The 27968-nt window shown below is 42.5% G+C and overlaps 1 protein-coding gene across 2 annotated transcripts in view; it reads right to left on the bottom strand.

The window, feature by feature from the left end:
• SCG5 (secretogranin V) overlaps nt 1-27968 on the bottom strand; it is a 65903-nt gene that overhangs the window by 15743 nt on the left and 22192 nt on the right. For both annotated transcript variants that reach the window (XM_019442649.2, XM_019442650.2), the window contains exon 3: nt 87-236. In XM_019442649.2, coding sequence (XP_019298194.1) covers nt 87-236 — 150 coding nt within the window. The remainder of the gene's footprint in view (nt 1-86; nt 237-27968) is intronic.

The raw sequence follows: 27968 nt of genomic DNA, 5'->3' as shown, positions 1-27968 counted from the left end.
AATATTTGTAGCTGATGTTAGAATTTTTAATTTCCTCCCAAAGACTCTATCTACCATCCATGAGAACCCAAGGGCATGCCTGTTACCTGTTTTTCCAACGGGACAGGGATTTGGAGGGTCCGGGTAACCCTGGTCTTCACTAAAGTCCTTAGGAATGTTGTCACCAGTCAACTCTGCCACAATGTTTGGGATGTTGCCAAAAGGACCCAAGTGCTGAAGACCTTCATGAGCTCCACCTGCCAGGGAATCAGAGTAGTTTACTTCAAAGCAATTAAATTCATTTCAACTAATATTTACTCAGGCATACCATACAGGCAGAGCAGTGTGATCCATGCTGTAGAGGGAGAGAACAGGAATCAAATAGTTCCTGCCCTTTAAGGCTTACAGCGTTAGTTGGAGAAACAGACACCTGCTGCATGTGTATCATTTTCATACAAGGCACATTAGATTCTTACCATAAGAGAAGTGTTAATACAGGACTATGGGAGCATAGTTAAGGAAGAGTTTCATTTGGCTGATAGGATGGGGAGGGCTTCTTAAACCAGTTGGAACTTGGGTGACATTTGGTGGCAGGGTAGGAGAAGAGAAAGGGAAAGAGAGGCAATTGCATCCAGGTATGAGAACAGGCTGAAAGACAACACATTTCCAAAAAAATAAAAATGAAATGAAATAAATGAAATGAAATGAAGAAAAAAAGTCACTGTCCTCCTGCCATTGTAGAACCATTTAAAACTTGTTATATTTACTCCAATCCTTTCTCCTCTGCATATCTTTTTATATATAAGTGTGTATTCACTTTTCATTTAATATTAAAGCACTAGCATCATCCCATGTGGCTGCATGGTCTCTAGTCACATAATTGTAAGTGGCTATGTTGTTTTTTATGCAGTGGCTCTACCACAACATATTAATCATTCCCCTGTTGTGGGAAATTCAGTATTTCCCAATTTACTCTTAGGAATTTAATTTTTTCCATATTTTGGATTAATTTTTCTCAGGATAGATTCCCAGAAGTCAAATTACTGGGTCAAAGGCTATAAATATTTTTATGGCCCCTTATATCATATTGCCAAGCTGTTTTCCAAAAAGGAGGTACCAATTTATAAAATAACATCAACAAAATATAAGAACACCATTTTTAACATCTCTACCAGCATTGAGTTTTATAAAAATAATTTTTGTTTTTCTTGCTAATTTAAAAGGTGTTAGGAAAACTACTGTCTTATTTTGAATGTCTTTGATTGCCAGCTCAGTCAAATATATTTCCATGTGTTTATTTATGAGCTCTAATTTCTTCATGCAAGTTGTTAGCTCTTGGAATATTAATGTTTCTCTTATCAATTTGCATGAAAACGTTACATAATAAAGGTGACAAGACATTGGCTGTTACATTCCCTGCAGCACTTCCCCATTTTGTCTGACTTTGAATTCTGGTTATTATATATTGCAATATTTTGCAAACATAAGCTTTTAATATTTATGTCATCAGATTTACTGTTGTTATTCTCCTTTGTGATTTCTTCTTGACCTTTTAAATTTACAAAATCGTTGTCCTTTCAGAAGTACTACCAAAATTTGGATATTTTAGTTTTTCTAGTTTTTACATTAACTCTTTAGTCCTTACGTGTTTCAGTGCTCATGAAATAAGTAACCAATTATCCCACCTGCATTTGTTAAATAATTCTGCCCTTCCTCACTTATTTCATTCTTTCAACAAATATTTAAGTGCCTCCTTCATAGCAAACCTTCTCTGAGCACCAAGGCACAGCAGTAAATAAAAACAACTTACACTGTGTAATTTGCTTTACTTATACATAATGTATGCCAATTTCGAGACTCTTTATCTTCTTGTAGACTTAATATCCTAGAAGGTTCAGGAAGCTTACTTTACCAGCACTAAAGCAGACTTTTCTTGGAATGAATTCCTACTTAATAATTTTATTGGGACATAGCTCTCTTAATGACTTGTACATCCTATACATGAAGAGCCAAAAGGTGCCTTGGTTGGTGTGCATGAATTTAGTACCAAAACCAGGCTACAAGAGCCACACTTGTACCTCCAGAGAGGACAGTCTTGCCAATAGGTTATATTGTTTCAGTCCAGTTGGATGAGGCACCCTTTTCCCCTGGAGAAGCTGTGCCAAGGTTATTGCTTTGACACTTTTGACACTTTTTTTTTTTTTTTTTTTTTTTTGCTTCTTTGACTGAACCAGCTCCCCTATGGAAAGACACATTTTTTTCTTTGGAAATACTAATATATTCAGTACAATCATGGTGTACATGGTCTTTGAAGTGACTTTGTATTACTCTATCTTAATTTATTACATCTGATTAAAGTTTATCCTTAAAAGGATAATTGTACCTCCTTTAATTTCAAATTCCTCTAGCCCCCAAATATAGATATCATCACGTGGCTGGGTTGTTTCATTTACATTTATATTATAATTCATTATTTTGTAATGAGAATGAGTAGCCTGCAAAATTTCCGCATTAAAAAAAAACGTTTTTTTTTTTTTTTGGAAAATATCCATGTAAATATTTAAAATGAGATGTATTTTTATATCTATCATAATCTGATGGCTTAACCCATCCTACTCTGATGGTTATGTGTTAAAATCTATTATTACCAATAAATCTCTCAATCTCTTATTGCTGTTTTTGCTTAGCATTTTGATGCTGTGTTAGTTGCCACGTTCGAGAACATAAATTCTTATTTTAATTGTGTTATTAATTGGCTGTTAAGTAAAAAATTAATTCACAAATCATCTTTCTTCTATTATCATTGCCACTCTCATTCTGTTGTTTTGCTTGGTAAATATTTGATCATCCTTTTATTTGTATCTTTCTGGTGGTTTTTCCGAGTCTTGTTGTGATGCCTGCCTTCAGAGACATTCTCGGGATTTATATTTATTATCCCACATTAACCCAAGACTTGCAAAAGGTCCAACGGACAGCACAGTACACTTGGTACCGATATATCTGAAGCTTTGTACGGTCTTGGCAATGGAGCCACCCCTGTGCTCGCCATAGGGCATGCTTTCTGCTGTGTGAATACATGTCTCAACTTTTGAAAGCACCCTAGCCTTAAGTGCCAGGAATTATCCAACTTGGCTTAAGGGAGAATACATGTCTTCTTAATGCTCCATTAGTAATTAATGAAGGAAGCAAACACAGTTTCCTTTATGGAAGGCCTGCCAAGGCTCTGTTTACCTCTGTGCACCAGTGCCATTAAAATGAATGCAGCACTTGTTAGGAAGCAGATGTTCAGCACCAAGCAGATACATTATAACACAGGCTCTTTTAAAACTATATTTAATGACATCGAATCAAGAAACACTGAGGTAGGAACTGTGGGAGATACATGTAAGTAACAAATTCTATCCTTTGCTCTCCAGGAGCTTAAATGTTATAGACAAGAAACCACAGATAGGAAATAATTAGAAAAATGATATAGTTGAGTTTGCAACCAAATGCTAGTTATCTGGTTCATTATGTTTAGATTATGTTAATTTATTTTACCTGAAACGAGGTCAATTAACACGTTATGATGCGATGGAAGCTATTTCTTCCATCTGTCATAGTTTCAACCAAACACATATATTTTTTTAAGTTTATTTATGGGGGGGGATGCTATTTCTTCCATCTGTCATAGTTTCAACCAAACACATATATTTTTTTAAGTTTATTTATGGGGGGGGGGCAGAGAGAGAGGGAGAGAGAGAATTCCTCTCTCTGGAGAGGAGAGAGAGAGGTTCCATGCTGTCAGCGCAGAGCCAGATTCAGGGCTCAAACTCAAGAACTGTGAGATCATGACCCGGGCTGAAATCAAGAGTTAGACACTTAATCGACAGAGCCACCCAGGTGCCCCCCCAAACACATATTTTAAAATCATTAATTAGTCAGTTTTAAGAATATGTATTGAGCACACACCACATATCAAGATTTGGACTAAAAGTGCTGGAAGGTCAGTGATGAACCAGGTAAATGTGGGTCCTGCTTTCACAGAGATTACAGACGACAAAAGATACACAAAGGACACACTTGAAATGCAGGGTTGTAATGCACTCATAATGCAACTGGGATACTACAGCAAGATGTCACGCATATGACAAGAGAAACATCTAACCCACATGTAGGACACGGATGACTTTTTTGCAGGAAGGAACACAACATTGATTACGTTAGGTGCTGTTGAACACGTAAATGTAAAAGACATGGTTCAAGCTCTCTAATTGGTTCTTCATTCTAGGTTCTTCAAGGCTACCACAATAAAACAGTGATATATGATAAGATACATCCCTTGACATAATTCATTATGGTATAAACTTCAAAAGAGGTGAAATTCAGGAAACAGGGAATCTGCCAGGAAAACATCCATGGAAGAGGTGACCCTTGAGTTGATTCATGAAAGACAGGATCCATCCTTGCAGGTGGCAAAGGAAAGACCACAAATGACAACACAGAAATAGGTGTAAGCAAGGAATGTTTGAACATCAGTGATGAGCACTATTGGGGAAGGGAGGAGCTGGATGGGAGGGGAGAAGGCCGATGCCAAGCAGAAAAGTATGAATTAATATAGCAATAAATAGCAACGACACTTTCTAGGCAGGAGAGCGATGTAATAATTGGATGTCACATAGAATGTTAAGTTAGCATCAATTTAAAGCCCTCGTTCCCACCTAAAGGTCATATCAGAATCACATGAGTAATTTTTTAAAAATTCCAATGTCCCCTACTCCAGAGCCACTGTATCCAAGTATCCTTCTGAAGACCACACTATATAAAGGTAGACTGGAAGGAAGTTTAGACGTCCTGCTATAAGGCCATTGCTGAAAGTCACGGGTGAAGCGACGAGGACTAGGGTTAGGGTGGCCACAACATGAGTAGAAAAAAAGAAAGATTTCAAACAGTGCACAAGGGGAAGAGGAGTCAAGAGCCCATGAGGTTTCCAAAGTGCAGAGGCCCCCGATTGGAGAAAATAATGCCATCAGTAAAGACACGATCTTTCACTACAGCTTTAAATTTATTTCAGGCAATTAATTAATTCTATCCTGTGATGACACTTAATTTGTCTGTTTCCATCCTAGCACTCCACAAACGTCTCTAGAATAAAGAGAAAATATTTAATTCTTGCCAAATAGGTTTTCGGCTCAGTTTTGTTTATATAAACTTTGCTTCCTTTAATAAAATTGGTACCATGCAGCTGTTTATTCTCAAGCTCTAGGCCATCAGATTTTCTTTGCATTGTTATGGCAGTAAAGTGTCAGTCAGCTGTACCGTTCAGGGGCAATGGAAGCAGGGAGTGGGGAAGAAGGAGAAGACCCAGGTTGGTCTGATTGGGCCAAAGCTGTTAAGTCTCCTTCTTGGACTGTGCTGGAACTCTCCATAAAAATCTGTGGAGGCACTTTTCCACATCTTGGGGGATTTCTCTAACAGCTTTCAGCTCTTTACTGCGTCCCCATCCCCTGCCTTGTGCCTGGTTTCTCCATCCTCTGTACGTCCCTTTTAGACTGGCAATTCTCTTGTTTCATTCAGTTGGCTTATCTGGTCAACCTCATCTCTGCTTTCCCCCCATGGACTTGTGCAATGTCAACATGGCAGCTCTCAGCAAGACTCCCGAGGACCACCAGCTGGGCCCCGCACCTCCAATATTCGTTTATCCAGGAAAGGTACTAGCTTTCTTTCTGGTTAATTTAAAACTGCCCTCCAAACAGTCATGGGCTTTTTTTGTTGCATCAGTTGAGTTGTTGAGTTGTTTAGTTATAGCGTAAATCTCTGGTATCACACCTTACCTTGAGATCATTTGACTTTCCTCAATGTCATGCATTAAAAAAACAAAACAAAACAAAACAAAAACCTGAGTGAAGTTTCCAATTATTGTGACATCTTACATACCTCTTTCCTGGAGAATGTGGTTTTCCATATAGTATCCACATCACTGAAGCATCCCCTTTTTAACATCCAGATTCATTTATTTAACCATTTTAAAGGAAAATGTTCACTATGAATTTTAGGTAAAGACTTTAAACAGTGGCCTTGGAATGTGACTTTCCCTCCTCTTGATAATTTGGGACCATCATTGTCAATATCAATGACTATATTGTGATGCAGCAGAGAGTGTTCTCAGAGTAAGGAAGTGCACACAGTGATATCACCCTACTACACGGTCCCAGCTGCTGTGGCTTTTACAGCTCTTCATCTCCTCCCTCCTTTGTAAGCTGTTAATCCTAGTCATCCCAGATCCTTTTCACAATGAAGTATATACGTATATAAATAAAGAGTGGGCCTAGGTCCTGCAAATTCCCTTTTCTAATTTGCTTTACTGCACACGTAAATCACATGTGGATCTTATCAAAAAGCAGGCTCTGATTAACAAGGTAGGGTGGGGCCTGAGAGTGTATTTCTAACAAGCTCCCGCGTAATGATGATGTTGTCAGTTCACACATGACACTTTCAGTGATAAGCGGCTAGAAAGTGAGAGAGCCAGACTTATTCGAATTATACATAAAATAAGATTAAATTATCTCTGATAGACAGTCACAGAATTTGTGACATCCAGGGTGGCTGCTGTGAGGCATCTAAAGTCCACTTGAGATTTCAGATAAAAGAGCTGTGGCTACTGTTGACATCCTTTTATTGAAAGTTTTAGGGAGAGGGAAGATGGCGGCGTAGGAGGATGCTGGGCTCACTGCGCATCCTGCTGATCACTTAGATTCCACCTACACCTGCCTAAATAACCCAGAAAACTGCCAGAGGATTAGCAGAACAGAGTCTCCGGAGCCAAGCGCAGATGAGAGGCCCACGGAAGAGGGTAGGAAGGGCGGTGAGGCAGTGCGCACTCCACGGACTGGCGGGAGGGAGCCGGGGCAGAGGGGCGGCCCGCCGGCCAAGCAGAGCCCCCGAGTCTGGGTGGCAAAAGCAGAGGGGCCGGACGGAGTGTGTTCCGACAGCAAGCGCGACTTAGCGTCTGGGAGGTCATAAGTTAACAGCTCTGCTCGGAAAGCGGGAAGGCTGGAGGACAAAGGGAGGGAGAGCTGCTGAGCCCCCGGACGACAGAGCTCAGTTTGGCGGGGAACAAAGGCGCTCGTCAGCGCCACCTCCCCCGCCCATCCCCCAGCCAAAATCCCAAAGGGAACCAGTTCCTGCCAGGGAACTTGCTCGCTCCGCGAAAACACCCAACTCTGTGCTTCTGCGGAGCCAAACCTCCGGCAGCGGATCTGACTCCCTCCTGCTGCCACAGGGCCCCTCCTGAAGTGGATCACCTAAGGAGAAGCGAGCTAAGGCTGCCCCTCCTGCCCCCGTGCACCTTGCCTACCCACCCCAGCTAATACGCCAGATCCCCAGCAACACAAGCCTGGCAGTGTGCAAGTAGCCCAGACGGGCCATGCCACCCCACAGTAAATCCCGCCCCTAGGAGAGGGGAAGAGAAGGCACACACCAGTCTGACTGTGGCCCCAGCGGTGGGCTGGGGGCAGACATCAGGTCTGACTGCGGCCCCGCCCACCAACTCCAGTTATACACCACAGCACAGGGGAAGTGCCCTGCAGGTCCTCACCACTCCAGGGACTATCCAAAATGACCAAACGGAAGAATTCCCCTCAGAGGAATCTCCAGGAAATAACAACAGCTAATGAACTGAGCAAAAAGAATTTAAATAATATAACAGAAAGTGAATTTAGAATAATAGTCATAAAATTAATCGCTGGGCTTGAAAACAGTATAGAGGACAGAAGAGAATCTCTTGCTACAGAGATCAAGGGACTAAGGAACAGCCCTGAGGAGCTGAAAAGCGCTTTAAATGAAATGCAAAACAAAATGGAAACGACGACGGCTCGGATTGAAGAGGCAGAGGAGAGAATAGGTGAACTAGAAGATAAAGTTATGGAAAAAGAGGAAGCTGAGAGAAAGAGAGATAAAAAAATCCAGGAGTATGAAGGGAAAATTAGAGAACTAAGTGATACACTAAAAAGAAATAATATATGCATAATTGGTATCCCAGAGGAGGAAGAGAGAGGGAAAGGGGCTGAAGGGGTACTTGAAGAAATTATAGCTGAGAACTTCCCTGAACTGGAGAAGGAAAAAGGCATTGAAATCCAAGAGGCACAGAGAACTCCCTTCAGACGTAACTTGAATCGATCTTCTGCACGACATATCATAGTGAAACTGGCAAAATACAAGGATAAAGAGAAAATTCTGAAAGTAGCAAGGGATAAACGTGCCCTCACATATAAAGGGAGACCTATAAGACTCGTGACTGATCTCTCTTTTGAAACTTGGCAGGCCAGAAAGGCTAGGCACGATATCTTCAGTGTGCTAAACAGAAAAAATATGCAGCCGAGAATCCTTTATCCAGCAAGTCTGTCATTTAGAATAGAAGGAGAGATAAAGGTCTTCCCAAACAAACAAAAACTGAAGGAATTTGTCACCACTAAACCAGCCCTACAAGAGATCCTAAGGGGGATCCTGTGAGACAAACTACCAGAGACATCACTACAAGCATAAAACATACAGACATCACAATGACTCTAAACCCGTATCTTTCTATAATAACACTGAATGTAAATGGATTAAATGCGCCAACCAAAAGACATAGGGTATCAGAATGGATAAAAAAACAAGATCCATCTATTTGCTGTCTACAAGAGACTCATTTTAGATCTGAGGACACCTTTAGATTGAGAGTGAGGGGATGGAGAACTATTTATCATGCTACTGGAAGCCAAAAGAAAGCTGGAGTAGCCATACTTATATCAGACAAACTAGACTTTAAATTAAAGGCTGTAACAAGAGATGAAGAAGGGCATTATATAATAATTACAGGGTCTATCCATCAGGAAGAGCTAACAATTATAAATGTCTATGCGCCGAATACCGGAGCCCCCACATATATAAAACAATTACTCATAAACATAAGCAACCTTATTGATAAGAATGTGGTCATTGCAGGGGACTTTAACACCCCACTTACAGAAATGGATAGATCATCTAGACACATGGTCAATAAAGAAACAAGGGCCCTGAATGATACATTGGATCAGATGGACTTGACAGATATATTTAGAACTCTGCATCCCAAAGCAACACAATATACTTTCTTCTCGAGTGCACATGGAACATTCTCAAGATAGATCATATACTGGGTCACAAAACAGCCCTTCATAAGTTTACAAGAATTGAAATTATACCATGCATACTTTCAGACCACAATGCTATGAAGCTTGAAATCAACCACAGGAAAAAGTCTGGAAAACCTCCAAAAACATGGAGGTTAAAGAACACCCTACTAACGAATGAGTGGGTCAACCAGGCAATTAGAGAAGAAATTAAAAAATATATGGAAACAAACGAAAATGAAAATACAACAATCCAAACGCTTTGGGACGCAGCAAAGGCAGTCCTGAGAGGAAAATACATTGCAATCCAGGCCTATCTCAAGAAACAAGAACAATCCCAAATACAAAATCTAACAGCACACCTAAAGGAAATAGAAGCAGAACAGCAAAGGCAGCCTAAACCCAGCAGAAGAAGAGAAATAATAAAGATCAGAGCAGAAATAAACAATATAGAATCTAAAAAAACAGGAGAGCAGATCAATGAAACCAAGAGTTGGTTTTTTGAAAAAATAAACAAAATTGACAAACCTCTAGCCAGGCTTCTCAAAAAGAAAAGGGAGATGACCCAAATAGATAAAATCATGAATGAAAATGGAATTATTACAACCAATCCCTCAGAGATACAAACAATTATCAGGGAATACTATGAAAAATTATATGCCAACAAATTGGACAACCTGGAAGAAATGGACAAATTCCTAAACACCCACACTCTTCCAAAACTCAATCAGGAGGAAACAGAAAGCTTGAACAGACCCATAACCAGCGAAGAAATTGAATCAGTTATCAAAAATCTCCCAACAAATAAGAGTCCAGGACCAGATGGCTTCCCAGGGGAGTTCTACCAGACATTTAAAGCAGAGATAATACCTATCCTTCTCAAGCTATTCCAAGAAATAGAAAGGGAAGGAAAACTTCCAGACTCATTCTATGAAGCCAGTATTACTTTGATTCCTAAACCAGAGACCCAGTAAAAAAAGACAACTACAGGCCAATATCCCTGATGAATATGGATGCAAAAATTCTCAATAAGATACTAGCAAATCGAATTCAACGGCATATAAAAAGAATTATTCACCATGATCAAGTGGGATTCATTCCTGGGATGCAGGGCTGGTTCAACATTTGCAAATCAATCAACGTGATACATCACATTAACAAAAAAAAAGAGAAGAACCATATGATCCTGTCAATCCATGCAGAAAAGGCCTTTGACAAAATCCAGCACCCTTTCTTAATAAAAACCCTTGAGAAAGTCGGGATAGAAGGAACATACTTAAAGATCATAAAAGCCATTTATGAAAAGCCCACAGCTAACATCATCCTCAAGGGGGAAAAACTGAGAGCTTTTTCCCTGAGATCAGGAACACGACAGGGATGCCCACTGTCACCGCTGCTGTTTAATATAGTGCTGGAAGTTCTAGCATCAGCAATCAGACAACAAAAGGAAATCAAAGGCATCCAAATTGGCAAAGATGAAGTCAAGCTTTCGCTTTTTGCAGATGACATGATATTATACATGGAAAATCTGATAGACTCCACCAAAAGTCTGCTAGAACTGATACATGAATTCAGCAAAGTTGCAGGATACAAAATCAATGTACAGAAATCAGTTGCATTCTTATACACTAACAATGAAGCAACAGAAAGACAAATAAAGAAACTGATCCCATTCACAATTGCACCAAGAAGCATAAAATGCCTAGGAATAAATCTAACCAAAGATGTAAAAGATCTGTATGCTGAAAACTATAGAAAGCTTATGCAGGTAATTGAAGAAGATATAAAGAAATGGAAAGACATTCCATGCTCATGGATTGGAAGAATAAATATTGTCAAAATGTCAATACTACCCAAAGCTATCTACACATTCAATGCAATCCCAATCAAAATTGCACCAGCATTCTTCTCGAAACTAGAACAAGCAATCCTAAAATTCATATGGAACCACAAAAGGCCCCGAATAGCCAAAGTGATTTTGAAGAAGAAGACCAAAGCAGGAGGCATCACAATCCCAGACTTTAGCCTCTACTACAAAGCTGTCATCATCAAGACAGCATGGTATTGGCACAAAAACAGACACATAGACCAATGGAATAGAATAGAAACCCCAGAACTAGACCCACAAACGTATGGCCAACTCATCTTTGACAAAGCAGGAAAGAACATCCAATGGAAAAAAGAGAGTCTCTTTAACAAATGGTGCTGGGAGAACTGGACAGCAACATGCAGAAGGTTGAAACTAGACCACTTTCTCACACCATTCACAAAAATAAACTCAAAATGGAAAAAGGACCTGAATGTGAGACAGGAAACCATCAAAACCTTAGAGGAGAAAGCAGGAAAAGACCTCTCTGACCTCAGCCGTAGCAATCTCTTACTCGACACATCCCCAAAGGCAAGGGAATTAAAAGCAAAAGTGAATTACTGGGACCTTATGAAGATAAAAAGCTTCTGCACAGCAAAGGAAACAACCAACAAAACGAAAAGGCAACCAACGGAATGGGAAAAGATATTTGCAAATGACATATCGGACAAAGGGCTAGTATCCAAAATCTATAAAGAGCTCACCAAACTCCACACCCGAAAAACAAATAACCCAGTGAAGAAATGGGCAGAAAACATGAATAGACACTTCTCTAAAGAAGACATCCGGATGGCCAACAGGCACATGAAAAGATGCTCAACGTCGCTCCTTATCAGGGAAATACAAATCAAAACCACACTCAGATATCACCTCACGCCAGTCAGAGTGGCCAAAATGAACAAATCAGGAGACTATAGATGTGGAGAGGATGTGGAGAAACGGGAACCCTCTTGCACTGTTGGTGGGAATGCAAATTGATGCAGCCGCTCTGGAAAGCTGTGTGGAGGTTCCTCAGAAAATTAAAAATAGACCTACCCTATGACCCAGCAATAGCACTGCTAGGAATTTATCCAAGGGATACAGGAGTACTGATGCATAGGGGCACTTGTACCCCAATGTTTACAGCAGCACTCTCAACAATAGCCGAATTATGGAAAGAGCCTAAATGTCCATCAACTGATGAATGGATAAAGAAATTGTGGTTTATATACACAATGGAATACTATGTGGCAATGAAAAAGAATGAAATATGGCCTTTTGTAGCAACGTGGATGGAACTGGAGAGTGTGATGCTAAGTGAAATAAGCCGTACAGAGAAAGACAGATACCATATGGTTTCACTCTTATGTGGATCCTGAGAAACTTAACAGAAACCCATGGGGGAGGGGAAGGAAAAAAAAAAAGAGGTTAGAGTGGGAGAGAGCCAAAGCATAAGAGACTCTTAAAAACTGAGAACAAACTGAGGGTTGATGGGGGGTGGGAGGGAGGGGAGGGTGGGGGATGGGTATTGAGGAGGGCACCTTTTGGGATGAGCACTGGGTGTTGTATGGAAACCAATTTGACAATAAATTTCATATATTAAAAAAAAAAAAGAAAGTTTTATTCTAATTATAGAGGCATTTGCTCACATTTCGTTAAGGAAAGGATCCCACTGCACCCTTTCTCATTCAACGAATCCTTTGAGAATTAGAAGTCAATACTTTGGTCTTGAAGGTAAGTTCTCACAAGTGATGTCCTTCACAGAGCCTGATGCCCTCACACCAAAATCCAAGAGTCCCTCCTGGCTGGAACTGGTGGGCACAGCTTTGGTAAGTCAAGGTCAGACTTGAAGAAGATAAATGGGGTCCTGCACCACTATTGCTTTTGGGTGCCATTAGAGTTTCAATAGTTTCAAAGTACTTTTATATCGTCATTAAAAATGTTTCAGTGAGGTAAGACAAGAATTACTACTCATAACTGAGAAAGCGAGTCCTAGGAGACCGTTACGTGCCTGAAGCCACTCAGCAAGTTGGTGCTATTTGGAGACTGGGACCCTAGCACTGTTCCCACTCCACCGTGGCACCAGGGGAGCCCCTCCAAGGCCCTATGCAGCCATCCCATACCCTTTACAGGGGATTTTCATCTTCCCAAGATCAGCTCTAGCTCGAGAGAAGTAGTTGGGAGAATGACCTGTCAGAATAACAGGGGCCGCTCTCATGTTTTCTGGCTCCCTCTGGGGCTCCAAAGGGTCAGAGACCAGGTGGGGTCATCTTCCCACCACAGCTGGGCCCCAGCAGAACGACTCCGGGATGGGGAGCCAACCGTGGTCCTCGCTCCTGTGGTTCGGAGGTGTCTGTGCCAGCCTTGTGCCGGGGGTTTAGGGCCTCGAGATGCAGCCCCTGCCCTGCGGACTCTGCCTCACAATTCGGTAACACCATGACAGACTCACAGCCGGCGGTGTCCCCTGCAGCCCCACCCACCCGCAGTGCCACACCAGGGCTGCCCGTGGACCCACACCACCGGGCATCCGTGCTGGGCAATAAAGGAGACTTGTGGCCGGGCAGCCTGGTGCCAAGGAGCCTGTCAGCCACCTCATAAAAAGGCAGCTCCATGAGCTGCGTCTGGCAGGGAGTGGGCACGCTCTCCTCAATACCAGCCATTCAGCTGAAGGGACAGGATCCAGCAGTTTTCACTTAGGTCACCACAAACAGCAGACGCTAAAAATACCCTGCGGTCTGAGCCTTCGTTCCTCCTGCGTGTCCCCATACATCATTTACAAAGCCACCACCAGTTTTTCTCTTGTCAATGGTCTGGGACACAGAAGCATCACATAGGTGATTCCAGTGAAAGCTGCCTGGCTTTGGTTTACCCCCACACTCCTGATTGAGAGCGGGGCTGGAGGAAGGCAGAGTAAAATGGGGCACATGTGGAGTGGAACCTGGCTTCAGAGACCGCAGGGCAGGCATGCAAAGGGAGGACGCGGGACACGGCCGCGTGCAGCACCAAGGTGGCCACGAGGGGACAAAGAGAAGCCCGCATCCTCTGAGATCCTGAGGGCCACCCTGAGGAAGGGCCTGCAAGATTTGTTTCGTCCCCACATTTGAGGCAAATACCTAATTTTTACAGAAAGTACTATCGTTTCTCGAAGATGGGAGGACTAACTTGTCACTTCCCATATAATCCACACCTTGGCTTTCTCCTTAGTACAACATTCAAGTGGCTCTGCTACACCTGATTGCCTGCACGGCAGCAAAGAACACAGAACCATGGAGAAAAGGGCTGCAGAAAGACACACAACTTAGCTCTTATTAATGGGGGAGGGGGGGATACCTGAAAAAACTGGTCACCTTCAGGGTGGGATTTTAAAATGTTAGATGTCTAACATTCACCTTTCTGCTTCCTACCGGCTAAATCATTTAAATGAGCCAAAAAGAACAGATAAAGAGTAATTTCTGTATGTGTGCTTCCTCAAAATGAACTCTGTTATATTAAGGCATTTTTACCTTGGTTCCTGGTAAGAAATGAGAGTGCCCCAAATCAAACATGTTTTTGAAAAGCAGCTAATTTTCATTTAGTGAGGACCCTCAGAAAGGACAGCACCTTTTATACCAAGAACCTTTTTTAGCTTCCTGTTGTTAGGACTCTGGGTTCAAGTCCACATTCTGTCACACATCTGAGACTGACCCAATCTCTCTGGATTTTAAGTCCCTTCTTTTGAACTTGGGGATAGTATGCTTGTGGGGATCAAATAAGAGATTATATGCAAAATGCTTAGCTTGCTGCCTGGTATGTATGTAGTAAGCACTCAATAAATGTTGGCCACTTTTATGATCCAATCAATACTTCCTAACAGAATTAACAGAGCCCAAATTAACAATCCTATGATTTCTTCATTCTGATGATCACAGTTCTGTATCTGAGGCACTGAGCAACAGGGGCTCAAAACAGTTGAACTTTTTGTTAACAGCAATGCCTCCTCATCCACTTAAAACTAAGTGGGTAAATTTTACTTAAAATTTAGTAACTAAGTTACTACCTGGACTCACTCTATTCGTTTTCTTTTCAGAGCAGGCATCCTCCATTCTTTCCCAGGTGGCATAATCCCTTCTCTTAAGAATTGTCATGCAGTGATAGGGGATAAAACACGTCCACACAAAACATATCTGATGTCAGTGCCAGTTTGTGGAGGAGACCATGAGCACTGAGGGGACAGAGTAATACATGTGAGAGAATGAGGCGATGAACACAGACTCGTTTATACCGTTGGAGATGGGTGTTATGGCCTCAACTCTCCTCCTTGTTGGTAACGGAATTTAGTTGAAGCTGTTTAGAATGGTGAGGACTTATGTTGCAAAATCCACATTCTCTAAACCCATGACAAGTGACCCCAAAGCACACAGCATTTGGTAATTCAGAAAAACAAAGGAATGATTCTAGTTCTGCTGAATTGGCTTATTCACTGATTTGCCTCAGGGCAGGGGGCTGGTCCGGGCAGTTTGCTAGAACCATCCTAATGCTCTGAGTGCCAGCCTGGTCCCTCACAGGGACTTCCCCGAGTAGCCCGCATTATCATTGTGGCCGACATCATCATCATCACGATCACACTTGACTGGCACCCTCCTAAAGGTGCAGGAGAGATCCCACCCGAGTTGAAACTGCTGTCAGAGAAGCAAAATAAAATTCCTTATTCAGATATTCTGTCTCATAAGGCATTTGTTTTCATTCCTTTCCTTTCTTCTTCTGCTTCCTCCCTCATACTAGGATCTAAAAAAACTCAGGCTCCTCTGGGACCAAAGGCCACATTATCATCATCTTCTCAGAGACACGCAAACAGTGAAGGCAGCAACTCGGAGTCGAAGCGTACCGCATCTGTGGGTTTCACATCTACATATGCTCCCAATTTAGGATCACAAGCAGAGTTGTTTATTCTAGAAAAGCTTTTTAGTTCACTTTTAAGGTATTTTGCTTAGGCACTGCTGGCTTTTCAAAAGAAGAAAATGTGTATTTTTTTCCAAAGTGGTGTTTGTTTTGGCTGTTTGCTCCTTTGCTAAAGTTCAAATTTTATTCTGTGAATTTAACTAATTCTGCAGCCACCACAAGCCCCACCCCTCCCACCCCCCACACCTTGGCACAAAACCCCAAATTAGAATAAAATACATTAATTTGAAAATGGGGCACTTTGAGGATAGCTGTGACTTTTGTAGGTTTTTGAAAAAGCCACTTTAATAGGTAATTTGCAGTAGCACTTTTAATCCCTTCATATAACTTTATTTGCTGCCCGGAGTGCAGTCTCTCTTTGGCAATTTGTATGGAGGCCAAGTATGTTTTTGTACTGAGGTTCAGACCCATTTGGGATCCTTTAAAACCTTTATTCTATGATTCTTGCTGAAATTATATGACTTAACTGGGAGTCAGAGTGGAGCTTAAATCGAGGTATTAATTACTGTTGAAAAAATAATGTGACATAGAAGAAAAATTGTGGTAGGGGTTGAGATTGGGTCAGGACATGGAGGAAAATGTAAAGAAGTCAAGATACAAACTCAGGCCCTTTAGCACCTGGTCCTATCTAGACTGCTGCTGGCTCCACTTATTTAAAGCTCCCAACTTCATCTTCCTTTCCGAGCTCCCCTTAATGGATGATGCCCTTTGTCCCAGAGCCGCGCCCCACATCTCTGTTCTCAAAGACGTGACAAGTCCACGTGTCACTCCTCTAGGGAAGGTTCGCCACTAAAGATAATGAGTACTAACTACCACGTGCTACTTTGCTCCTGTGTGACATGTTTGCACCCCAGAGAATTTCTGGGGTAATCACTGTAACTTAAAGTGGTGACTTCCCTCCCAGGAGTCCCCAGCCCCCTGATGTGCCACCTAAAGAGACAAGCGGGACAGTACAGTTTCTTGGGTGAGGAAAAGGACAGTGGCAGTGCCAGTCCTGGAAGGCAGGCAGAAATCAACTCAAGTAGGACATCAGGGGCCAGACCAGAGCCAAGCAAGTGGCTAGGTTTATAATTAGTGATGGGTGTGCAAGGAGATAGTGTCCAACACAAAGAGAAAAGATAAAGGAGGTCCACGGAAGCCTGGGACACAGGGAAGCAAGGAAAGGGAGAGCCAACAGACGATGTCAACACCAAGACATATGACAGAAGTGATCTTCTGTCCCAGACTCAAAGCTTTTTTTTTTTTTAAGTTTACTATTTATTCTGAGAGAGAGAGAGAGAGAGAGAGAGAGAGAGAGAGGAGAATCCTAAGCAGACTCAGTGCTGTCAGCGCAGAGCCTATGTGGGGCTCGAACTCACGAACTGTGAGATCATGTCTGAGCCGAAACCAAGAGTGGGACACTTAACTGACTGAGCCATCCAGGTGGGCCCAGACTCAAAGCTCTTTGATGGTTTCATTTGAGGATGGACTTCTCCACAGCCTGGACTTTACAGGGAAGCACACCACTGGGAACACATGGCTGAGAAGGGGGTGTGGATAAAGGGTAGCAGAGACCCAGATGGGCTCGCTCTGGACGGGATGGAGATGGAGGTAGGGGAGCCGGGCAGAGCCCTCTTCTATCAGCTGACTTGGTCTCAAGAGTCTCCTTTCTGAGGTCTGTGTTGGCCGGGGAAGCAGCACTCTGGCCTGGACTGGGAATGTGGGCTCAGAAACAGAATTGTCTCATATGGCAGTTCCTGCTCTACGCACCTATAAATTAAGACAAGGGGACTTGATGTGAGTCAGGGAAGGCCTTCTGGGCCATGACAAAGAAATGTCTCATTTGGCCTAACAAACTGGTGCCTGCATTGACTATCGATTCCCTGCTTCCCTTTCTCCATCCAAAGCTGCTGTAAATAAGTAGTTTTTTTTTAAATGTTTTTATTTATTTATTTCTCAGAGGTGGTGGGGGAGAGATTAAGCAGGGAGGGGCAAGGAGAGGGAGACACAGAATCCAAAGCAGGCTCTAGGTTCTGAGCTGTCAGCACAGAGACTGACACGGGGCTCAAACCCACAAACTGTGAGACCATGACCTGAGCTAAAGTCAGATGCTCAACTGACTGAGCCACCCAGGCACCCCAGTAGGTGTCTTTTATAAATAGCTAGTGTAAACATTTGTTTTGGACAAACAGTGATCTCTTTGTAGGAAACACTTTACTGTTTCCAATTTTCTAGCAGTTAGTACTTTTTTCTTCTTTTTTTAATTATTTTTTTCATTTATTTATTTATTTTGAGAGAGAGAGACAGCGCAAGTGTGGGAAGGACAGAGAGAGGGAGACAGAATCCCAAACAGGATCCATGCTCTCACCTCAGAGCCTGATGCAGGGTTTGAACCCATGATACTGCAAGATCGTGACCTGAACTGAAACCAAGAATCTGCGGCTTAACCGACTGAGCCACCCAGATGCCCCTCTTCTTTTTTTTTTTTTTTTTTAATATTTATTTTTATTTTTGACAGAGACAGAGACAGAGCATGAGTGGGGGAAGGGCAGAGAGAGAGGGAGACACAGAATCAGAAGCAGGCTCCAGGCTCTGAGCTGTCAGCACAGAGCCTGATGCGGGGCTCGAACTCACAGACTGTGAGATCATGATTTGAGCCGAAGTCGGACGCTCAACCGACTGAGCCACCCAGGCGCCCCCTCTTCTTTTTTTAATTCCAGCCCTGGGAAAGGAAAACAGGTGGTGTGTGTGTTGGGGAGGTGGGGGTGGGAAGTTCAATCAGATGGAATCTTCTACAAACCTCTGGTACAGTTTCCCTGGCCTGTAGTTTTCCTACCTCACACAAATACTCCCAACTTCTTCTTTTTGTATCCACATAATCTCTGCCTGGTATTAGTAAGAATAAAACATCTTCGGGTGAGCACTGGGTGTCATATGTAAGAGATGAATCACTGGGTTCTACTCGTGAAGCCAAGACTACACTGTATGTAAACTAACTTAAGAAAACAAAACAAAACAAAAAGAAGAAAACAACATCAAAAACAACAAAAACCGCTTAGCTCCTTATTAGAGTGTCAGCTAAGTTCCAGGCACCATGCCTGGGGTGAGGGCCCAATGGCATGTTGAAGGAGACACAAAGGTGTTTGGGTCACAAAGCTGTGTGGAAAGTGGCAGAAAACTCACACTAATGGGGTCTAGAAGAGAGGTATCTGGCAACACATACTCAGGCAGGTGAGGCACCCCATGTGTGGTAGACACTGAAATTATAACTCACATGCTTCTTCTGAACCTTAAAAACGGTAGGGCGCCTGGGTGGCTTAGTTGGTTGAGCATGATTTCAGCTCAGGTCATGATCTCATGGTTCATGGGATCGAGCCCTGCGTTGGGCTCCGTGCTGACGGTGCAGAGCCTGCTTGGGGTTCTCTCTCTCCCTCTTTCTGCCCCTCCCCTGCTTGCACACATGGTGCATGTGGTCTCTCTCTCTCAAAATAAATAAACGTTTTTTTTCAGTGACAATCTTTCTTACCCACAAATGGTAATAGGGATAAAGAAAGCATAATTCAAATTCACAAATAAATCTAGACTCACATTTAACACATACATTTGTAAGACATTTTAAAAAATAGCTTTAAAAAATAATTTTAAAAAATTTTGAAATGGCTTCAGGCTCTCCAGCTATGCCCTCAACTAAAATTTTAACTAGAACATTTGCCGAGAAACAATGTTGGCCTAAGTAAATTTCACAGTCCTTCCTTACTTGGAATAGTAAACTGTAGGACTGTCCTGTAAAAATATAATGGTAACCACACAGGTGGACTTAAGTTGTCTAGTAGCCTCATTTCAAAAAGTACAAAGAAACAAGTCAAGTTAAATTTAGTAATTTGCTTTATTTATCCCAATATATCAAAAATATTGTCATTTCAACATGTAATTAATGTAAAAAATGACAGATGAGATATTTTGCATTCTTTTTTTTTTTTTTTTTTGAATGATCTTCAAGATCTGGTGTGTGGTTTATACTTAGGGCACATGACAATTCAAACCAGTCACGCTTTGAATGATCAGTAGCCCCATGTGGCTGGTGTCCAGTTTGGATAGCTCAGGTTCATAGAGGAGGTTTGGGGGGCAAAAATACAGTCTCTGTGATCCATGTGCTTGAGTTTGAATCTCGGCTCCCTCACACCAGCTGTAAGACCTCAACTGTAAAATGAGGATATAAGTAATGCCAATCTTAAGGGGCTGGTGAGAGGATAAAATAAAATAAAATACTTTTTATTTATTTAAAAAGCTAAAAGGCTTTTTGCATGGATTCTGGCAAATATGAAGTGGTCATCATTTGACAATGCACGAGCTCTATACTTAGAAACTTATGTGATCCCAGGCAAAAGATCTTACCTATTTGAATATGCATTTTCCTTCTCTGTAAAACAGGGCTGATGATAATACTTCCTTGAGAAGATTAACTGACACAAACACAGCACTTAATAAATGTTCACTTTGATCCCCTTGGTTCTGATGTCAATAAACAGAGATAGCCAAAGGGCCAGCAGAACGGGAACAGAGGTAAATGGGCCTGGATAGGGGCACCTGGGTGGCTCAGTCGGTTGAGCATCTGACTTCGGCCCAGGTCATGATCTCACGGTCCGTGAGTTCGAGCCCCACGTCGGGCTCTGTGCCGACAGCTGGGAGCCTGGAGCCTGTTTCAGATTCTGTGTCTCCCTCTCTCTCTCTGACCCTCCCCCGTTCATGCTCTGTCTCTTTCTGTCTCAAAAAAATAAATAAATAAACGTTAAAATGGGCCTGGATAATTGGCAAAGTGGATAGTCATGAGGTAACTGTGTTTGAGCAAGCATCCAAATGGTTCTGACCTATCTCAGGCAGTTTGAGAGTACCCACTAGATGTGTTTCTTTGGTAGTCCCTTTACTAGAAGTGCCATAATAGCAAGCAGGTTCACTGATTCACAGGCCAGTGGAGGCTATGTCTGCCTCTTGGGTGATATATCCCTGGGTATGTCTAATTCCATAGACAGCCATTCACGGTTTTAAAATTATAGCCATGACTCGACTCCCTTGATTGTAATGAGAAGAGAATAAGCTATTTGTTTATTATATAATTCAAAATCTCTGATGGTAATGGTTTTGACTGCTTTTCTATCCAGAAGTTTGCTTTTTCATATTTAGTGGCTTATACAAGATTTTGAGAAGAAAAACTTAAAATTTTTAATTAAAACCATATCCTAATTATCTTTCTGCTCTTCTGCATATTTGTTTATTTTTTCCTAGCACTGATTTGTTAAGAATTTTGGAATTACCAGGGAAGAGCTTTTGAGGATGTTTGAAATCCATGATTCAAAGCAGGGAGGGACACAAGAATGATGGCATTGGTTGTGACATCAGGGATAACTGGCCATTCCTCAACTCGGCTGGGAACCGTCCATGCCTACCGCCCTTCAAGACAATGTTGTTAACAGTCCCAGGCTTTAATGCCCCCTCGTCCTTTAAACTTCCACAAGGTTTGTCTCCAAATGACAGTAAAAGTGGGTGATACTGAGGGCCTCATCCTTTTCCCTCACCAATGGAAAGGGAAATATTGGTAAGACACAAGCAATACTTGGTTTTACCTAAAGGGACTTAGGACTTGGCAGCTCGGCTCTTCATTCCTCCAGAGGAATTCAATAAAAACTAAATGTAACAGTAAAAAATGAAATAAAGGAAACATAACAAAAACACCTTCCATTGAAGTCGTTCCCCTCCTGACCCTGGATTGATTGATTTGTTCATTCATTCATTCATTCATTCACTCATTCGAGAGAGAGTGGGGGTAGGGGATAGGGGCAGAAGGAGAAAGAGAATCTCAAGCAGGCTCCATGGGGCTCAATCCCACGAACCTGGGATCATGGGGCTCAATGCCATGACCCTGAGTTGTAATCAAGAGTCAGACATTCAACCGCCTGAGCCACTCAGGCAGCCCAACCTTAGATTTATTTCTATCTCCATGTCATATCTTTCACAAAGTGGCAGAAACCAGGATTTTTTTTAAGTATAGGAGTTAATGCAAATGTGATCAGTTAAATAAACAGAATTGTGTGAAGATGACTTAACAAAACGGAAATAAATTTCTTGATAATATGCACAGAGATTGTGCAGGGTACTCATGTTATTCTAGTTATTTCAATGGCATTATGTACATTTTGGGGGTAAGTGGCCCTGATGAATAAATGCACTTTTAATTCATTTCAAGGTGGTGATATGATATTTAAGGGACTTGGTGGGGGGCGGGGGGGGGGGGGGGCTGCCCAGCTATAGAAATGACATTTAAACCAGGACAGGTTTTCCATCCAGAAACCCCAAAGGGTTTTCAGTCATGTTGAGGTCCATTCCCCATTTGATAGAGAAGAACATCTGAAGAGGAAGATGCTCTGAGACCAAAACTGGGGACAGAAACAGAGGCTAGGCTTCCTTAGGCACTCCTGGCCCAGACCACAGTCCCACAGCGGGGAAGGAAGACATATCAGCAGTTGCTATGTGCTCAAGACTCATCTCCTCCAGCTTCCTCACCTCCCTCTGTCTCCTTCAGCATTCTTTATGTGGAACAGACCCTCAGTACATATTTGCTGACAGAACAGCCTCAATGCCGTGCAACTGGAGGTAAACTAACTGGTTCTCAGCAGGACGCACATTATTAATATAAATGAAAGAATCTGGTAGAACACATATGACCAGGGAATTTGCTATTGCTGTTCTTAGAGGTGGGTTTACAGTGAAACATGAAGTGTAAAATTCAGAATGAAGCCCCTCATTTGCACAGGCGGTTTCCAAAGCCTTGGACCTAATTTTGCATTTGTGACTTTGTATTATTTTTCTTAAAGAGGATTTCTAAATTGCATAAGCTTCAGGCCTCATAAAACTTGGATCTGCTCTGGGCTGTTCTTATAAGCCATCCATGAACGCCATCTTGGATTTTTCATCTGTCATCATTGTAACTCCTACTCATCCAAAGCAAATATAAATCAATTAGCTCTGGAACATTGGACAAATTAGGCCTGGGTTTCCTCACTTCTGAAAATGAAAGGCAGTTGGATACGATTCCTCTGATTCCAAAAGGGAGAGATGTAGTGGAGGAAGGCATAGTGGGAAAAGAGAGGCAGATGATCTGACCCTAGCCCTAGTCCTGACTGTACTAACAGCTGGTGTATGACCTTCAGTGAGGACCTTTCCCTCTCACGGCTCACAGTCTTCTCTACTATGAACTGATCAGGTGGCCAAGATGCCCTCTAAAGTCCCATGCGGACCTGGGACTCACTACCCTGCTTCATGTCATGTGCCACATCTCACACCCTACTCTCACCGGATGTCACAACGGCCCTCGGGGGGCATTCAGTACAACGTTGTGGCAAGCCTCAGACTTCTAATTCGGTGTACCCTTAGCTATACCACATTGCACATATTTGCCAGCTGAACAGTAAATAAGGCTGATGTCATCGGCTTTGCTGGCCTTCAAATATGCACTGTTGTCATGCTGAGTCAAAGATGACACTGACATGAACCAGCATTGTAGCATGCAATGTGGCAGACAACGAGGGTACAGCTGCTTTCCCAGGAGATGCACTGCATTTAAAGCTGCAGCTGGTAGATCCAGTCTGCAGGGAAAGGCCATTCTATTCTCGTGTCTGTTCAAAAGCAGGTTTCCTTTTCTCCACGACCTTACTCCCCATTGCTGACAGCTAGACTATCAGTAGAATCACCTGGAGCACCAAAACAAAACAAAACAAAACAAAGAAACAAAAAACAAAAAATCCTATGTAGCCCAACTTCCCAGAACTACCAAATTTTAATTCCTGGAGATATTGGGGGCCAGGAATTGTTACATCTAAAAGCTTCCCAAGTGATTCTTATTATCAGGTCAGAAAATCACTGTTCTAGGTAGTTTTCTCTGTCCTAAAAGGCCTGTGAATGCTACAGCACTTGAAATAATCAACTAACTACCCTGACGTCTCTTCCCACAAAGTAAACCAGAGTAGTGTGGGCTGGGGCAAATAATAACCATCAGAAAACAGCCCTATCACAGAAGATTGCTTATTGTATGTCCTATATTTCATAGACATTTGTACATTTATATGAAATGCCCAAAGTAGGTAGATTCACTGAGGCAGAAATTGGATTAGTGGCTATCAGTGGGGAGGAGGTGTGGAGGTTGGAGGAATGATGGCTACAGGGAATGGGATATCTTTTGCAAGTGATAAAAATCACCCACACGTGCAGGTGCAGAATGCCAACCCATGATTAGTTACAAACCCTGACTAGAGAATGTCCTATGTGTGTGACTGGCACTTGGCCTCCTTATCACCTCATTCACCTAGTGAATATATGTATCAATACCCCTCCCTAACCCTCCCACACCAGAGAAACTAAGTCGTTCTGAGCCAATGGCACCACCTGGTGGCCATCACAGGAAATCCCCAACCAGGTATTTGTACCATTTCTCAGTCTGGGGACCTCATGCACAAGCCAGTCTCTCCACTTTTCAAGTTCAGGATTCATGAATTCTTGTTAGGTAATCTACAATTTATACACAAACATTCCCTTCCATCTCTTCTCCCAGCTCTTGCTCTGCGTCCCCCTCTATGGCTACTTAAAAAAAGCATAAGGAGTTTCAGCTCTAAGTCTGAACTGTGAAGAAAGTAGCAAATCTTGAAGTTGTGAGACATGTTTAGATTTACTAAACCAGCAATGCATCTCATTAACAAATATTTCAGAGAATAAGGAAAGCACATAGTTATATAATACACAGAAAGATGGTCAGTTTTGTTGGTAATAAAACAAATGCAAATGACAACAATGAGGTGTTATTTTTGCCTATCAAATGAAAAGATTAAGAAAGGTAATCTTAGTTAACTAACCAGTGAGACCAGATTCCCATGAACAGATAGGAAAAAGCAGCCGGGTTAGCCCAACGTTTTCAGAAAGCAATATGACAGTGTGGAGGAAATGGAGCCTAAAAATAGGAGCTTGACCCAATTTTTATTTTCATAGAAATATATACCCTCAAGAATTTATCAGGAGTCTACAAAAAGATTTATATGCAAATATGTTCACTGAAGCAATGTTTATGATGGGGACAAACTGGAAAAACTCTAAATGTCCAACATTTGGGAAAAGCTTAACTGAACTGTGGTATAAACATGTAAGAGGATATAATGCAGTTACTGAACATAATTACAGCGAGTTTTAAATGATATACAAAAGGTTCTTGATATAATATTAAGTCCAAAAATTCAGATAAAAAAGTGTGAGTTTTCAAAACTACATGCATATGCATAGAAAAAGATACTGGAAGGAAATATACCAAATGTTGAAAGTGGTGAGATTATAAATAATTTATGTTCCAATTCATCCACAATGGACTTTATTATAGTTATAATAAGAAAAATCACTATAAACATAAGTGAACCATAACATCTATAGTCTTTAAGGGTCCCCCAAATTTCTTTCTGAAAGTGTAGTGGTGGGAAAAATAGACAGTAGAGCAATGGGTCTCCACTGCTGACTGGCAGTGGTCAGTATCTGGAGACATTTCTGGCTGTCACAAGTCGGGGAATTCTACTGGCATCCAGTGGGCAGAGGCCAGTGATGCAGCCCCCATAACAGAGAACTCTCTGGCCCAATGTCAAGAGTATTGAGGGTGAGGGGTGCCTGGGTGGCTCAGTCAGTTAAGCATCCAACTTTGGCTCAGGTCATGATCTCACAGCTCGTGACAGCTCGGAGCCTGGAGCCTGCTTCAGATTCTGTCTCCCTCCCTCTCCTACTCACACTTTGACTCTCTCTCTCTCTCTCTCTCTCAAAAATAAATAGACATTAAAAAATTTAAAAAAAAGTGTTGAGAGTGAAAACCTTGTTCTAGAGACCAGCTCATGGGATTTGAATCCAGATCCTGTCCCCCTTAGCTGGTCAATCCTGGACCAATTGCCCACATACTGTATACCTCATCTTATAACTTGCCCTTGTAAAAGAGTATCATCACATAGCATTTTGACGATTTTTAAATAACAGTATATAAAGTGTCAGGCCAATAGTAGATAAAAACAGAAATACTAGTTCTCTTCCCCCCTAGAACCACATTTAAAGAACTAACACTATCATTCAACCTTTTGTTTCCTTTTGTTAGGTATTCTAAAAAGAGTTCTTCCAACCTTTTAATATCTACCAATTACCCATTTCAAACATGGTGTGCTCTCCCTGGATTCTAGAGCGTCAATATTCAGGTTGATAGGATGGAAAAAAAATGACTTTTTGGATCTACAATAGTGATTACCAAAAACTCACGGAGGCAAACCTTCTAAGTAACTGGGGGATAGATAACATAGGTGAAAAGCAGCTCTCTCGTTCCAACACTGCCCACTGGGTCTGTCCTATGATCGAAAGGCTGAGCTTATGAAGCACCTAAGGGCACATGCATAGGTGTCCTGTGTGCATCTCTCATTATCAACCAAAGCCACACGTGAATGATTGGGGCTCATCCATCCACTTGGGTTTCTTGTACTTTTCCCTTGCATGGAATGATGCAGTTCTATTTTTAAGTCTGCTCACAGACACTAAAAATGGTCTAAGGAAAGCAGAACACTAGACCCAAGACCCTCGCTCCTACTACTTCTACATGAGAACAGTGTTGGCACTGTCTGCTGGAGCTGTGGGACATCCCGCCATTGCCTTTGCCCAAACTGGAGCAAAGCTCTAATTCACGCACACTCCTCAAGGCTGTCATGGAAGGGGGAGAGAGGTCCTCTCCGCTGGAGTACGGGTGAACAGACAGAAGCATCACAGCCATGGATCTGGTGAGTTGGGAGCAAGCTGACCACTCCCTGCCTGCAGGCACGTCTTGCTTGTCCACAGCCCAGACCCCTAGGCACCAAAACTCTGCCTGTAAAAAAAGCCAGAGGCACTTACCAGGCTCCAGTGTGCTGTATACAGATCTAGTTAAGTGAGAGCCAACTGCCAAAAATTCTCTTCACTGACCACACATGCGAAAAAAAATCCTTGTGAAATTAGTATAATGCATCACTTGCTGTCAGAACAACAGCTCTTCCCTTTCCCTTTGGAAACATTTTCAGACAATAGCACCTGTGTTGTTGCCATATTTTTGCACACTCCAATGAGCAAGGACTATTCAGAGTCTGCACAAACTCAACAAATGGTCCCTCCCATCATCCACCGAAGGACTGAAAAAAAAAGAAGCCGAAGAAGAAGGAAATAAACTAAGAGACAGGAGAGGAGACCCGCTGGTTCAATTCAGAAGACAGGCGTCTTTGATAGTTTATAGCAAAGACATTCTTCCCAGCAGGCCCATCCATTCCTGCTGCTAGTGAGGAAAACGTTAGTCACTCGCATCTTGTCCAAGCCATGTAGGGCTTGCTGACACAGGCCTGCTGAGCTGTCATACCAGAAAGTGGCATCGGGAAGGTCCCTGGGGCCTCTGCGGGGCAGGCCAGTCGCCTGGACTAAACATCCCCTAAGCCACAATCTCTGTTTTGTGCAAAGCAAAACTTTGACAGGCTACTGGAGGAAACGGCCCATGGAACCATGAGCCTGCCATGAGCTGGACGGGCCTGTCAGCACGGCCATTTCAGGCTCTGAGTAAGTATCACTCTGTCTCGGTCAGGCCAAATGCCAGTGGCCACTTCTCTTCCCGCTGCCTGCTGTGCCACCACCCACTGGAGACCGCGTATTACTCTAAAGTGCTGGCCAGAGGTCCGTGTCTGGCCCTCTGGGGCCTTGTAATCAAATGGGTCCAAGTGAAAAACCACATGGAAAAGGTGGAGCTGCTACAGCAAAGGTCCATCTTACAGACTGTTCAGAACATGCTGAGCACTGCAGAAAGCACCTTCCCTTTATTATCTTTCTGACGCCCGTAAATGCTGAGTGACTGAAGAAACACCTGTCTCCATCCCGAAATCCCAAAGGTGTTGGTGCCAAATGTGCATGTATTTATCCAACAGAAAAAGAAATATCTAATCCACACTCGCACCTGATGCCACTACTACCAATGCTGCTGGCATTGAGGGCATCTCCAGATTTGGGGCAGCATTTTAATCAGC

This window comes from Panthera pardus, unplaced genomic scaffold (assembly GCF_024362965.1).
Source record: "Panthera pardus isolate Hobbes unplaced genomic scaffold, ASM2436296v1 HiC_scaffold_24, whole genome shotgun sequence".
Taxonomy (NCBI): domain Eukaryota; kingdom Metazoa; phylum Chordata; class Mammalia; order Carnivora; family Felidae; genus Panthera; species Panthera pardus.
The sequence above is the reverse complement of the archived record's forward strand: the minus strand, read 5'-3'. Positions and strand labels throughout refer to the sequence as shown.